The sequence below is a fragment of the Carettochelys insculpta genome, chromosome 2 (assembly GCF_033958435.1).
Source record: "Carettochelys insculpta isolate YL-2023 chromosome 2, ASM3395843v1, whole genome shotgun sequence".
Classification (NCBI taxonomy): Eukaryota; Metazoa; Chordata; order Testudines; family Carettochelyidae; genus Carettochelys; species Carettochelys insculpta.
The window spans coordinates 198,494,856-198,510,471 of record NC_134138.1 but is presented as its reverse complement, the minus strand read 5'-3'; the positions used below and the strand labels follow the sequence as shown (position 1 = coordinate 198,510,471).

Genomic DNA, 15,616 nt, shown 5'->3' with positions numbered 1-15,616 from the left:
GCAGATTATAACTAATAAACGAATTATATGTTTAAGATACATGTAAGAAATTCATTACTCTGAAAGCACCATATAATTTGAAATTAGGAAAATGGGGATGATCTACAAAACCATTAAGTTCATTACATGCTGGTGGAATATGTATCAGACACAAAGCTGATGCCATACTTAATCAAAGCCAAAATGCTAAAAAGTACTGCTGCCCATAAAAATTTATGACATTACCTAGTCTCTAGTATGGAACTATCTATGGTACACTGTTGTCTACTGCATTGGTGTAAGGATCTGCACTTCAGGTCACTTTCTTTGGAGGGACTAACTACTAGATAAATTATATCTACTAAAATTTCTTGTTAATGATGACAGAATGCTAAGAATCTCTCAAGACTAATTTCTAATCCTGAGGAGAATAGGCAGATAGCACAGACCAAATGGGAGATCCCAGAGTCAGTTTCCTTCTGAGAGCAACTTTCGTTGTTCTGTCCATGGAGAAAGCAGTATGTGTTGTTGATATGAGCTAGTATTCGTGAACTCTGAAGAAGTCAATCTGATGAGGAAATTCAATGAGACTGCATGTGGCTGGCATATGGTGATGGGAGGACACCTCCAGGAAGAGGGAATAGCACTGAACAGGGGTGAAGATAAGAAATGAGAACTGAGATGTGGGCAGGAATGGAGCTGAATATGTTCCAGAGAAACCATTACAAAGGTAATCTTCACCCACTTTGATCACACAAATATCATTGGCACTTCCTGTTTTAATTGCAGAGATACACTGTGATGACGGTAGCCAATACAGGCTTTGTAGTGGTGACTATTCCATAGGTCCATGCAAAACATATGATGGCCAAACTCCTGAGGATGCAGTACAAAGAGGATTTAGTTTAGTATCTAGCATTTAATCTAATGACTATTTAAAAATACCATCTGTACCATGTCAGTTTCTAACCCAGAGTTACCATAGCATTTCCACATATGCTTAAAGCCAATTAAAACCAATTCCATAACTCCAGGCATGTGTTAAGGATTTTGCTTATCTGGGGAGTAGCAGAATATTATTTTTATCCTTCTTCGTTCACTTTCCTGGGATGTAAGTTTTATTTTATTAAAGTGGTGCAATAATGGTTTCATGAAGTATGAAAACGTCTTTTTCCCCCACTGGTTTCTAACTTTATTTAGTTAGTCTGATGATCTTTTTTTTTTAAACTAATAGCCTCCAGAAATATTGTTTCTGTAATTAAAGGGATAAACATATATGTTCAATAATTAACAATATTTCCATTTATTGGGCTGCATGGGTAGATTAATTTTTAACATTCATAGCGTTAAGTAGTCAATTTATGAAAAATTAAGTGTTGCATATGGTGAAAATGTACGGATTAAAAACATCCTTTGGCCACAGATTTAAGTATTTACTATCATATAATACTACAATCAAAGCCAATTTCTGCTCTCCTTAGCTGCGTCTACACGTGCACGCTACTTCGAAGTAGCGGCACCAACTTCGAAATAGTGCCCGTCGCGTCTACACGCGTCGGGTGCTATTTCGAAGTTAACTTCGACGTTAGGCGGCGAGACGTCGAAGTCGCTAACCTCATGAGGAGATAGGAATAGCGCCCTACTTCGACGTTCAACGTCGAAGTAGGGACCGTGTAGACGATCCGCGTCCCGCAACGTCGAAATTGCTGGGTCCTCCATGGCGGCCATCAGCTGGGGGGTTGAGAGATGCTCTCTCTCCAGCCCCTGCGGGGCTCTATGGTCACCGTGGGCAGCAGCCCTTAGCCCAGGGCTTCTGGCTGCTTCTGCGGCAGCTGGGGATCTATGCTGCAGGCACAGGGTCTGCAACCAGTTGTCAGCTCTGTGTATCTTGTGTTGTTTAGTGCAACTGTGTCTGGGAGGGGCCCTTTAAGGGAGCGGCTGGCTGTTGAGTCCGCCCTGTGACCCTGTCTGCAGCTGTGCCTGGCATCCCTATTTCGATGTGTGCTGCTTTGACGTGTAGACGTTCCCTCGCTGCGCCTATTTCGATGTTGGGCTGAGCAACGTCGAAGTTGAACATCGACGTTGCCGGCCCTGGAGGATGTGTAGACGTTATTCATCGAAATAGACTATTTCGATGTCGCAACATCGAAATAAGCTATTTCGATGTTGGCTGCACGTGTAGACGTAGCCCTTGTGTCCAATATAATTCTTTTCATGTATTTTTTCATATGACTACAACAAAGGTAAGTCATTGTATTTCTTCATCCACAGTACAGGTAACAAATAGATACAGAATGAGTTCTCTCTTGATTTTAAGATATTGGGATGGGAATAGGTTCCAATTAAAAACTAGACCTTATGAACTAAGCCTAGAAACTTTATTTCCCTCCTGAAAATGAAGTATGTCAGCAATTTCTTAGCCTCCTGAATGGAACGTCAATGGAATTTTTAAACTTGTGTTTACGGCTGCATCTATGACAAACTGCATGGTGCCCTTGGAGAAAAGGGGAGGGCTGATTCTAGGTCTAAGAAGTTTCATTTTTTGTGTATTCAGTTAGGATAGGTGCGTTTGAGTAATCCTAACATAAAAATTAAGGCACTAGTTATTTTAATTAATAACTGCGCATAATCAATAATAATTATTATATATTGAGCACCAATAAAGTTCTGCAGTCATGAGTATCTAATGACAAAACTAACCACAACTTCAATGAGAGCAGGGTCAGATCCTAAAGAGTTTTCAAATCTCTTATGAAGGTTGGCCCAGGTATTGGATTTGTGTTTTGGATTTTCACTATATATATTTTGCTCTGCTCTAAGCATACATTATTCCTGCACTGAGCTAGAATTATTTACTCTTTGCCCATTAGTAGCCATGAGGGATGTGGCTGGACACCTGAATTTTACAAATTGGTACTTCAGTATTCAGGCACACCTTAGCGCCTGGCTTATGCCAACATTTTTATGGCTGACCTGGAACAACGCTTTCTCAGTTCTCATCCCCTAGCACCCCTCCTCTACCTGCGCTACACTGATGACATCTTCATCATCTGGACCCATGGGAAGGAGGCTCTTGAAGAGTTCTACTGTGATTTCAACAGTTTCCACCCCACCATCAACCTTAGCCTGGACCAGTCCACACAAGAGATTCACTTCCTGGACACTACTGTGCAGATAAACGACGGTCAATAAATACCACCCTATACCAAAAACCCACGGACCACTATGCTTATCTACATGCCTTCAGCTTCCATCCAGGGCATACTACACAATCCATTGTTTACAGCCAGGCACTAAGGTACAACTGTATTTGCTCTGATCCATCAGTCTGGGAAAAACATCTACAAGACTTTTGCCAAGCTTTCCTCAAACTACAGTACCCCCCTAAGGAAGTGAAGAAACAGATTGACAGAGCCAGATGGGTACCCAGAAGCCACCTGCTACAAGACAGGACTTGCAAGGAAAACAAGAAAACACCACTGACCATCAGATACAACCCACACCTAAGGCCTCTCCAGTGCATCATCAGTGATCTGCAACCCATCCTGAACAATGATCCTTCACTCTCACCAACTTTGGGAGGCAGGCTTGTCCTTGCCTACAGACAGCCTGCCAACCTTAAACAAATCCTCACCAGACACTACAAATCACAAAGCAGTGGCTCTAGGCCTGGAACCAGCCCCTGCAAAGGTCCTTGCTGCCAACTCTGCTCACATGTCTACACCAGTGACATCATCACAGGACCTAACATCAACCATACCATCAGGGGCTCCTTTACCTGCACATCTACTAATACAATATATGCCATCATGTGCCAGCAATGCCCCACTGCAATTTACATTGACTAAACTGGACAGTCTCTACGTAAAAGAATAAATGGACATAAATCAGACATCAGGAACGATAATGTACAGAAGCCTGTGGGGGAACACTTCAATCTCCCTGGACACTCAGTAGCAGATTTAAGGGTGGCAGTCCTGAAACAAAGAAATTTCAAAAATCGAATGGAGAGAAAAATCTCTGAGCTGCAATTTATTTGCAAATTTGACTCCATTAACCAAGGATTAAACAGAGACTGGCAGTGGCTCGCATCTTACAAAGGCAGCTTTTCTGCCCTGGATGTTAAGATCTCCCCATTAGACTCTGACAATGGCTCCTATCCCCCTGTCTGAGCTGACCTGTTTTTTCCTCTTTTGATACCTACTATTCATAATGGGCCATTTCCACCTGGCTGAATAGACCTTGTCACAGTTCTGGCCCTCCCTTTTTCTGGGACCCCATTCTTTTAATACCTCCCTGAAACCACCACCACCCACTCATGCATCTGATGAAGTGGGTCTTTGCCCACGAAAGCTTATGCTCCAAAATATCTGTTAGTCTATAAGGTGCCACAAGACTTCTGGTTGTTCTCAAAGCTACAGACTAACTTGGCTACTTCTCTGATACTTGTCACCATGGAAGGAGGTTATTTCCGTAAATGAAAACAAGATGTTGGCATCTGGAGACAGATATAAACCTGCTTCATGTGTTTCAAGGATATCTTGAAATATAAAAATAGAAGATTATCTTTGAAGGTGAACAAGCAGAGAAATATAAACCAATAACAATTTTGAAATTTGAAAAACCTTACAATTAGTAAAGTGGACATCACTGATTATGGAATCATGGAACTGGGAAGGATCTCTAGAGGTCATCAAGCTCAGTCAGTCCCCTGCACTTATGGCAAATCAAGTGGTTTACAAAATTATGGGAGAGAGAACACACCAGAAAGGCAGCAGCATAGCCAAAATGGGCTGTTCCGTGATTCTGTGAGGTGACAAATATTAAACAAAAATACATTTATCTTTAATACTTTTAAGCTGCGTCTACATGTGCACGCTACTTCGAAGTAGCGGCACCAACTTCGACGTTAGGCGGCGAGACGTCGAAGTCGCTAACCTCATGAGGGGATAGGAATAGCGCCCTACTTCGACGTTCAACGTCGAAGTAGGGACCGTGTAGACGATCCGCGTCCCGCAACGTCGAAATTGCTGGGTCCTCCATGGCGGCCATCAGCTGGGGGGTTGAGAGATGCTCTCTCTCCAGCCCCTGCGGGGCTCTATGGTCACCGTGGGCAGCAGCCCTTAGCCCAGGGCTTCTGGCTTCTTCTGCGGCAGCTGGGGATCTATGCTGCAGGCACAGGGTCTGCAACCAGTTGTCAGCTCTGTGTATCTTGTGTTGTTTAGTGCAACTGTGTCTGGGAGGGGCCCTTTAAGGGAGCGGCTTGCTGTTGAGTCCGCCCTGTGACCCTGTCTGCAGCTGTGCCTGGCATCCCTGTTTCGATGTGTGCTACTTTGACGTGTAGACGTTCTCTCGCTGCGCCTATTTCGATGTTGGGCTGAGCAACATCGAAGTTGAACATCGACGTTGCTGGCCCTGGAGGACGTGTAGACGTTATTCATCGAAATAGACTATTTTGATGTCGCAACATCGAAATAAGCTATTTCGATGTTGGCTGCACATGTAGACGTAGCCTTAAAGATATAAATGTTAATTTGATTACACAGAACTTGATTCTCCTTTAATGTAGGTCCCTCGATATTACTCTGGTGGTCTAGAGGGCTCTGCAAGTTGGTATAAATGTAAAATTTTGTGTAAAAATTAGTCAAAAAACAGAATCTAGGACCATACTGAATACTCTCATATTTATATATTTCATCTACTGCTAAGAATAAAGGTTCCAGTTGCTTATCTTTATCTTTATTTAGCAAAACACTTACGTATGTGATTTAGTCTGATTGATTTAACTGGGGTTAATACATTTATTGTTGAATCAGGGAAGAGAAATAATGAAATATTAAAATATTCACATTATAAAAGAGAATTTGATTAGTGGTCAGAGGACACTAGAAATGCAATTCACAAGCAGCATAATATAAATTTGAACATTTCAAACACAGAGCCAGATTTTCAAATCAAATTCACTTCTTTTGCTCTACACTTCCGATCATGAAAAACGTATACTAATGTATGATTATTTACAACATTTCTCATAATTCAGCTCTGTAGATGGAAGAGAATTTTGAACAATGTAGCTTTATTTAAGACTGTATGAAGAGGCTCCTTTCAATCATATTCCAACACTTTCTCTTTACAAAGACAGCCATCCTTGGTATAATAATGAAATGCCACTCATGGCTGGTTGATAATTTTCCAAGACCATTGGACAATAAATCATTGAGGCCATCTGGCAGGACATTTTAATATACTAATATGTTTGTGGAGATATATTGGATTGCTCTGACTTACAGCTATGACCTTCACAGAGAGAAGCTATAAAATGTCATTTATTATTGCAATTTTATATGTTGACCATATACTCTAGCTGGAGTTATTAATATAACAAAAGTGCAACACAGCTAGTGAAGTCCAGAGGGTTTGAATTATAAACTACACGTGGTTGGATGGGAAATAATTTTCCCATCCTATCAGACTTTTCAGTACATAAAAACTTCTACTTGATCCAAATTGGGTCAAAAATCAAAATCTTGAAAAATGTCCTGAGCTGAACTTGAAAAAAGCATCACGACATTTCATCAAAATACTAATTTGATTCTTATGACGTCATTCAAATTTTGACTTTTTTCCTTTTAATCTTTTGTGAGTATAAGCTAAACTAAGTTTTGAAACAAAAAATTGTCTTGAACCAAGAAGCACAACTTGTTTTTTCAAAAATGTCAAAAGAGATTTTGATAATTTCAGACTTTTTTGCAACATTTTTTCAAGTCACGAAGTTTATCAAAACAAACCTTTTGCAACAAACAATTTCAGTTTGTACAAACTAGCATTTTTTGGTGAAAAATATTTAGCTGAAAAATTTTCAAACCCATTCATTTACAAATACTTAGCAGTTTGTTCACAGATATATTTAGGAAAAGAAAGTTGGGAATTGTTTTGCAAATTAGTATTCACATGAGTATACCTATTCTACCTATCTTAGGTTAGGCAGCTATTCAGATATCATCAGAGTGGCATCTAAACATGGGTTATATTTGTTAGGTATCAAGGTGATGTTTCTCATAGGCCGTTTCTACACAAGTAATACATGGCCCGAAATATGCTAATGAGGCATGGATGCAAATTTCCCACGCCTCATTAGCATACGGGCATGCAGTGTAGAAGCGCAGCCCCCGGGGAGCTTCTGGAAGGAAGTCCTTCTTCCGGAGGCCCCTTCTTCCTGAAAATTTTTGGGAAGAAGGGGCCTCAGGAAGGACTTGCTTCTGGAAGACCCCCCAGGAACTGCACTTCTAAATGGTGTTTTGGAGTCTGGAAGAAGGGTCTTCTGGACTCCAAATGATGTGACCGTATACTAATGAGGTGTGGGGAATTTGCATCTGTGCCTCATTAGCATATTTCGGGCCATGTATTACCATGGCCTGTGTAGAAATGGCCATAGTGAACAAAGCATAGCTGTATGGTCCAAGGAGCTGCAAAGTGATGGACGGCTTCCTAGGGTTTTATTTTTGTTCTTAAGTTAGGGTTTTATCTATATAGGGCCCCAGTGCAAAGCTAGGAATTTTAAAGTGATGAGTGATTTTGCCTCTCAAATGGTGGATACCCAACTTGAAACACCCTTAAATATGTCTAATTTCCAAAAAGTGTTGAGTATTCACCCTATTAAATATAAATCCCCTGGGAACTTCTAAGATTGAGGCACCCAAAATCATTTGTCACCGTTGACGATTTTGGTTCAAGTCTTCATTAGAGTTAAAAAAACTTTTAAAACCCCAACCTGTTAGACCAGCACAAAATGCACGTTGCAAATGGCTCTGTCTCAAGACATCAGCTACATTATTGCCCAGAATATCTGTTTGGTGGCGATACAGAAAGCAGAGTAGAGTCTGACTTTCAGAATCTTGAAAGGGGGGTCGCACTATTGGTATTTAGAAAGTACTTCTTTGGACGTGTAAACCTAGGAAATTGGATTCTGAAATCACTGAGGGAGAGAACAAGTATGAATACCACAATGCCTGCCCGCCTGCCCACCTGCCTTTTTACTGTCACTTTCATGACCATAACCACAGATTAAGTTGTGCATTAAATATCAATCATTTCCATAACCAGAAAATGAAGTCTCCCTATTTCATTTATCTTACTGGTCAAACCCACACATTTGTATTAAAAAAAAAAGCCATCATCAACTTTGCCAGTTTTAGTATGACTCAATTATATCAATTATTCTCACAGGGAAGAAAGCCCTGTGAAAATTTTCAAATGAAAGTATAGCTGTATTTTAGTACTTTCTTATAGTCATCTTTAACTTTCTCATGTGCCATTTTCACTAGCAATACACCTTACAGCAACATTTCCTCCTTGCACCTGTAGACTTGTTTCAGCTGATAGCCTGATTGCTAATTTTTAATGTGACTCTCATTGCTTCTAGTAATTTCTGAATGCTTTTTATAGAGCCTTATTTTTATTTTAACAAATGCTGCTATTTCATAACTGATCCACTACTAATTTTTCTTAGCCATTAATTATATCACCTCTGCTATTAATCGTTTCCGCCCTTTTTGACAATTACAAATAATGTTATGACTTGAAGGGATAACAATGCAAAAAATCAGTTTTCTACACAAATGAATGGCTACTCGATTTAAATATTCCAGTACTGTTTCAGGTCATTTCTATGACATGTGAAACATATAGGTAAAGCAACAATTCAGCTAGAGGCATGTTTAGTAAAAGTCACGGAGAGGTCATGGGCAACAAACAAAACACCCTTGACTAAATCTTACAAAAATATCCTTAACTAAAGCTTAGATGCCGGGAGAGGGGAGCCATTCCAGCAGACCCTGTTGCTCTGAGTGGGGGATGCTCTGGCAGTCGCTGGTATTCCAGCGGGGAAGGGGTAGGCTAGAAACCTGCTGCTGCTCCTGAGTGGGTGGGGTGGTGGCCTGCAGCCATGCTACCATTAGTGCTGCTCTGTTGGGAAGGCAGGGGCAGCCTGGGGCACCACCACTGCTGCTGTTGGGGAAGGTAGATACAGCCAGGGCCCCCACTGCTGCCACTCCCAAACTGCTGCTCCAGGTCAGTGCCTGGGGCCAGCTCCATAGGGCCACCCAAGCAGTGGCTGGTATGGTTAGTCCTGTGGCTACAAGAGCAGCAGCCAGACAAGCTGGATTCAGAACTGCCCTAGCTGGTTGGTCAGCCCTGGGGTCAGCTGTGCTAGCCACTGCCATTGTGGGAAGTTACAGAGATCCTGGAAAGTCCCGGAATCTGTGATTTTTGTGACTTCCATGAAAGACTCACAGCCTTATACATATCGCTAAGCGGGCTTTTGCATGAACAGGGAATGCTTCATTGTATTAGGGAGGTAACCACAGCACTTAACTGAGAGCTTTAGTTATTCAAGGTTCATTTATACTGGGCTGACCTGTACAGAAGTCTCAGTTACAAGAAGATCTGATTGTGATATCAGCCAAGCTGATCATAGCATATAAAAGACAATCTTGCCACTTGTTTTCTGGAATAGCTTTTTTCGAAATCCCCCTTCTAGAAAAAACCCTGTTTCCTTCTGAAGGAGCCCGGTCTATATGGCAGCTTTTGCTTCCAGAAGGGGATCTCCTGGAAGTGAGATCTTGAGGGACTATGCTAATGAGGCATGAAATATTTTAATCCGTGCCTCATTTGCTTGAGGTCATCAGTACTACATGGATGTTTTTATGTGCATATTTCTGTACCTGAAATTTAACAGTAAAGATGCTAACTGTCTGCTGTCAAAGGAATAGTTCCACTACATTAAGGGAAAATAATTCAAGGCTGCAGTTCAGCAAAGTGCTGCACCTGCTGCAATAAGCCTAAACTGGAACATAAAGATTATTCTGAGAACAGGACGGCTTTTACTCTTTAAAATTTAATATTTTCTTTTCTAAAATTATTACAGTATTGTAATTCATATCGTGCTCACAGCATGCTGGACAACGAAAAGCGCAAAGAAAAAATCAAGTGCAAAGAAAAAATCCCTGCAAGAGCCTAAACTGGAATATAAAGATTATTCGAGAAGAGGTTGGTTTTTAATCTTTTACTCTTTACTCTTCTCAAAATATTTCTGATAGAACGGTAGCTTTAGCAAAGAATCCTTGTGTAAAATTATTTTATACAGTCACAAAAAATAAAGAATACTTAAAGGGCGTTTACTAGGTAATTGCTAATGGCCAATCTACTTGACAGGGTAAGGAAAGCTATTTGAAATCACTCTACACAACTTTCTTGTTGAGTCAAGTAGAGTCAGATACAGATTCACAAGCATATCAGGAAAGATACAAACACTGCATTTATAAACCAGTGAGGCAGGTATATAAAAGGATTACCCTGCTCACAAATATGTAATTCAGCAAGCAGAAGCAGATAGAAAGGACATTTACTATACAGAGCAATCATACATCTAAGAGACAGATGCTCTCCAATAAACATGCAGAAACATTAGGTTAAAATAAATTAATCTCAGGTATGTGTCACTGTATTTGTAGCTTGAAACTTTTTTTACCTGTAAGGATTCCTGTTTGTGACAAACATTAAACTATTGCAGCTCGCAGCATAAAGTTCCATACTGTTAAAATACATTCTAGAGACAATTCTATTAGCAAACGTGGCCATTTACCTGTCATAGTCTTGGCAAATCTCCCCAACAGCAACCAATGCCTTCAAGTATTCATTAGGCTGATAAGGGTGGATGTAGTGCAGAGAGCAGCTGTTCCTGGGATCTCCATTTGATGCCGTGAAATCTATAGCTACCTGAAAAAGAAATAGTTGAGCCCTGTAGATGTTATATCTCCAGATGTGCCCCATTTTTGTTGTTGTTTTTTGTTTGTTTGTTTTTGTCATATGCTGTTGCTGGATACCATAGTTTTTAAACAAAAATGAAACTGATTCATCTGCTCTGCAATAACATTTCTTTTGTAACACCAGACACTAAAAATCAACATAAGCAACATTGTCAGAGTGGACGTCCTACAGCAAAATTTATTGTTTCTAGCTAACAAACTGTATGTGATGTGCGTGTCAGTAGTGCTACTGTTTAGGTCATATCTGGAAGCATAATACTGCTCTTTCCTGTACTAGAATGCTTGTTTTCTGGCTACCCTGTTAAAAGAAGTTATAAAATAAATTCAACCAAATCTGTCTTATGATTACTTTTATAAATAAAGTAAATGATGTTGTATGTCTGAAATTACATAAGTGAAAAAAACAATATATTACATAACTATTCCATTTAGGGAATTATATTCTAATATAAACTTAATTAATTAGCTGTAAGTTCTCTGAGCTTAATTAAATTATTTCCAGCCAGGTGATTCCCAGGCTATAAATCTGTCTCTAGCATAAAATCTGTATACAGTCAATAGCCCTAAACAATATTTAACCCTCCCCATTATGCAGATGGTGGAAAGCTTAATGGTGGTTTACAAGGCAAAACCATACTGAATGTGCTCACTGTGGGTTGTGGGAGGCATCCAGCACTGAATTATGTTTTAATTAAGTTTTTTAAAAATTCTGTTTTTTCTTTTAGAAAATCTCTTTGTACTTACTGATGATTATGACATTCCAAATAACATCTCAATCATAGGTGACATGAGCTGTAATGATGCTGATGGGTTTGCATTCTGAGATCTCTTCAGTGAACCAAGGAACCAAAAGATTTTTTAAAAAATAACCCTATAGTTAAAGCTATTTTCTGCTTCCCTTTCCCCACAAGACACAGTAGACAGTGGTATTCAGCAGATAAATCTACACTTATCTCAGTTCTCCTTTGAAATTCACCTTTAAGTGACTTTCCCAAGGTGACAAAACAAGTGTCAAACTTGCAACTAGCACCCAGAACATCCTAACTTCTATTCCTGTGCTCAGATAATGACATTTCCAGTTAGTTCCATGCAGCTCCCACAACGAGCTCTATCACAGACCAACATTCTCCATTTATATGAGTGGATTTCCGAGGGGCTTCAGTGATTTGGTAGTACAAATGAAAGGGACTAAATTTTGGCTCTTAGTTTTGAAAAGTTGGCCTGTGCCTTGATTTTTTAATATATACTGAACTTCTCTAATCTGGAACTCTCTCATCCGGCAACATCCATAAAGATTTTAGTTAGTCAGACAGCCACTTATTATGGATGTTGCCAAGTTTCTTGTGGTCCCATAAAGTTTGTTTCCAGCCCCCACTCCTGGCTCTCAGTGTTCTCTGCTGTTACTTAGCTGTAATTTACCCCAAATGTCTTCTAAGAGCCCAGTAAGCAGTGGAAGTGTTGATAATGGGCTAGAAAATATTGACCTCCCATGGTCCAGTAAATTCTCTCATCCAGCACCAGTCAGGTCCCGAAGGTGCTGATCCGAGAGGTTCAACCTATATAGGAATTATTAGTTTTTAGAAATTTTGGCAAAGGTTATCAAAGACGACAAGAGTTTTTGATGCCAACTTCTCATTAATTTCAGTAGCTGTGGGGCATCCAAACCTACAGCTCTGAAAATCACAGTCTCTGTCATTAGAAGTTGTAAGAGCCAATCAGAATTTTAAATCCTCAACCCCCCGAGACCCAGTTTCTTCTCTGCGGTTCAAAATGCTGTCTGTAGATTCTGTTTCATGTATGGTACCCCCTCCTCTTTACATCTTTAAGAACTGACTCCTTGATAGCTGACTGGAAGAAAAGATGTTTCGTCATACTACCAATCAGTCCTTTGTTTGATCAGCCTAGTAACTTCGCTGCTGTTTTGACAAAGTCCAGTCACCTTTATGACTGACATATGTGTTAGGAGCAACAGAGAGAAAGCTGTGCTAGCCTATATGCTATCAAAACAAAAAAGCAGTCCAGTAGCACTTCAAAGACTAACAAAATAATTTATTAGGTGATGAGCTTTCGTGGGGCAGACGAAGAAGAAGAAGTGGGTCTGTCCCACAAAAGCTCATCACCTAATAAATTATTTTGTTAGTTTTTAAAGTGCTAGTGGACTGCTTTATTGTTTTGATGTGTTAAGAGAAATAAACATAATTTAGATGGGAAACAGAATTACATATCAGTCCCTATTCCCTGTACAGATGTATTCAACTGTCTCACCAGAGATTTTGTTAATCCTTATTTTTCCCATTGACAAGGCTTCTCCTTGTTAGAGATAGCTCTGTGAAAACTAAGTTAATAAAGAGAAAATTCACTTTTTATCTTATATGCATAACATTTTGCACCTATTCCAAGAATCAAACTGTCATCAAGTTAGACCTTTGGCTGATGATCCTTTTAAAACCTTCAGTGCCACAGCTATTGGTGATTGGGCTATTAACAGCCACTTGATAAGCACAGCAAGAATACTGGCACGTGACACTCTTAGAACATTCTGAACAGCTGTTTGCACTGTACACCTTGAGCCAGATTCTTTGAGCCAGATTCTTACAGTAAATGGGCGTACTTCCATTGAAATCAATGGGGCTGTCGAGCTCACTTACTGCCCACATCTCCTCTAGGTGGCACCTATGCCTATTGCTTAATCTTACCAGTGTCCATATATGGCCTCCACTCACACTTGGATGAATCCCAACAACCTCATGCTCCTTGTAAAATGTGCTAGATCAAAGCCTATGAGCCAATATTTTCTAAATCATGAGTCTAAAAATGTCTGATTTATGTTTATATATCTAACTAAATGGTCTGATTTTCACAAATGCTAAACACCTCACAGATCCCTGCTGCTGATTAACTTCTGGCATCTGCTTTTGAATATCCTGGCCTTTGTATGCATACGATTATTTAGTAAAACCCTTATATTTTCTCTGAAATAAAATAATTTGAATAGATTACATGAAATGATTGCTGTTCTGCTCCTTACACAAATATTTTCTCATATAACAGAATAAGAAGGGGCAGATGCTATAAAGATGTGGTAGATGTTGGCTTTTTCACTGACAATCCCAAAATAGATTCATAATGAAATTGGAGTGACTTGCTCTGGAGGGAGCTGGAAAAATCCTTCTACTTGCAATGGAAACATTGGCTTTGGCTAGGTCATGTTGTACTATTTAACCCTGATTGCAGGGTGTCAGAATGAGCAGCAGGCTGAGAGATCGGGGCAGTCTCATGGTAGGAGTTTTATGGGGTGAAGGATGGCAGGAGCCATACTGAAACACATTTGTTTCCTGGAAATTGTCCCTGTAGTACAGATTCACTTAATGTCTGTGTATTTACAGACGGTGAATACCCTAATTTCCTCTTATGATGCTTTTATTAAACTTGCGATATGGCTGCACAGTGCAATTTTCACAGCAGGTATCATGAAAAGATACACATCCTCCATATACCATATCCTGGGTAGAAGAGGAATACTCTCTGACTTCCATCATTAACTACAACTACAGCTTCATCTGCAAATGTGTAAAGCACATCATCATCTGCTTTCTCTGAACACAGTAGGGTCTTTAAAAGCTTTTACACTTTAAAAACACATCTCTCGAGACACCAGGGGGTAGGAGGGGATGAGCCAGCGATGAGCTCTTTTCTTGCACTACTAATATCCTTCCACACAAAACAACAGTGCCACTCGAGCTGATGCGTTGGGTTACCAATGCTCAGTTTCTGACCATGCCTCTTGCTAAGGAGAGGATTTCCACAGACAACAGAAACAATATTTGCAATGGTTTCAAAACAGCAGCATGTAGCAGTTCTATTTTCTTGATGTTTCTAACTGACAATTTAAGACACTCAGGCTTGCATGAGAGGACCAAGGCTATGTGCCTGTGGGGAAGCTTTCTGATTCTAAATGAAAGAATTATATAAATTTGCTAGGCTAAACCCCTGCCAAAGCAGGATTTTTCCCTACAATATATTTGCTTGTGTTTGGCACCATGTGTTGGCACACCCACTGTTTAATATGAGTATCCCACTGCAAAAGATACACTCAGAAAGATTTTCTTAGCCTCTGTAAAAGTGTTTTTAAGGCAGTGATAATTTCCTACTTACCTTTCTTTCAGCTCTGGCAGCACATTTCCAGGTTGTCCTATCTCACAGGGCTGGAAGGGGCCTTCAAAGGTCATCCACTCCAGCCACCTACCCTCATAGCAGGGACTGTTTGCCCTACATCTCTAAATGGCTCCCTCAAGGATTGAGCTCACAATCCTGAGTTTAGCAGGCCAATGCTCAAACCAATGAGCATCCTTCCCTCAATTACATGCCTTGCTGTGAGCAGGATTTGAACCTGTGCAGGAAAACCATATTGGATTTCAAGTCCAATGTTTTAACCATTCCATCATCACAGCTGTGAGCCGACTGACTCAGAAGCTGTCCTGTACAAATTTTTGGTTACAGCTTTTAAAATGGGTGTTACAGACGGACCCTATCTGTCTTATCTCCTTTAGTAAAGAGAATGTCTACTGACTTTAAACCCATTAACTCTGCCAACTTCTACTGCTTGTTTCTCACACCTAGCAGGGAATACTGTCAGATCAGTGACACAGACCTCTGCAATAAAAGCCTCACAGAAGTAATCATGTGGAAACTGCATTATTGACCTCAGACATTGCTAGAAAAAAGCTGCTTTGCAAATCATTTTAAAAATAAAAAGTTTGTTTTTGGTTTTCTAAGATGTTTGTTGGAACCAGAAACTATGTAACCACAAT

General features: G+C 40.1%; 1 protein-coding gene across 1 annotated transcript in view; it reads right to left on the bottom strand.

Moving 5' to 3' along the window:
* The window catches only part of CPNE4 (copine 4), a 354,061-nt gene that overhangs the window by 32,931 nt on the left and 305,514 nt on the right, over positions 1-15,616 (bottom strand). Inside the window, exon 12 of the mRNA XM_074986114.1 lies at positions 10,622-10,755. Within this exon, the coding sequence (XP_074842215.1) occupies positions 10,622-10,755 (134 nt within the window). The remainder of the gene's footprint in view (positions 1-10,621; positions 10,756-15,616) is intronic.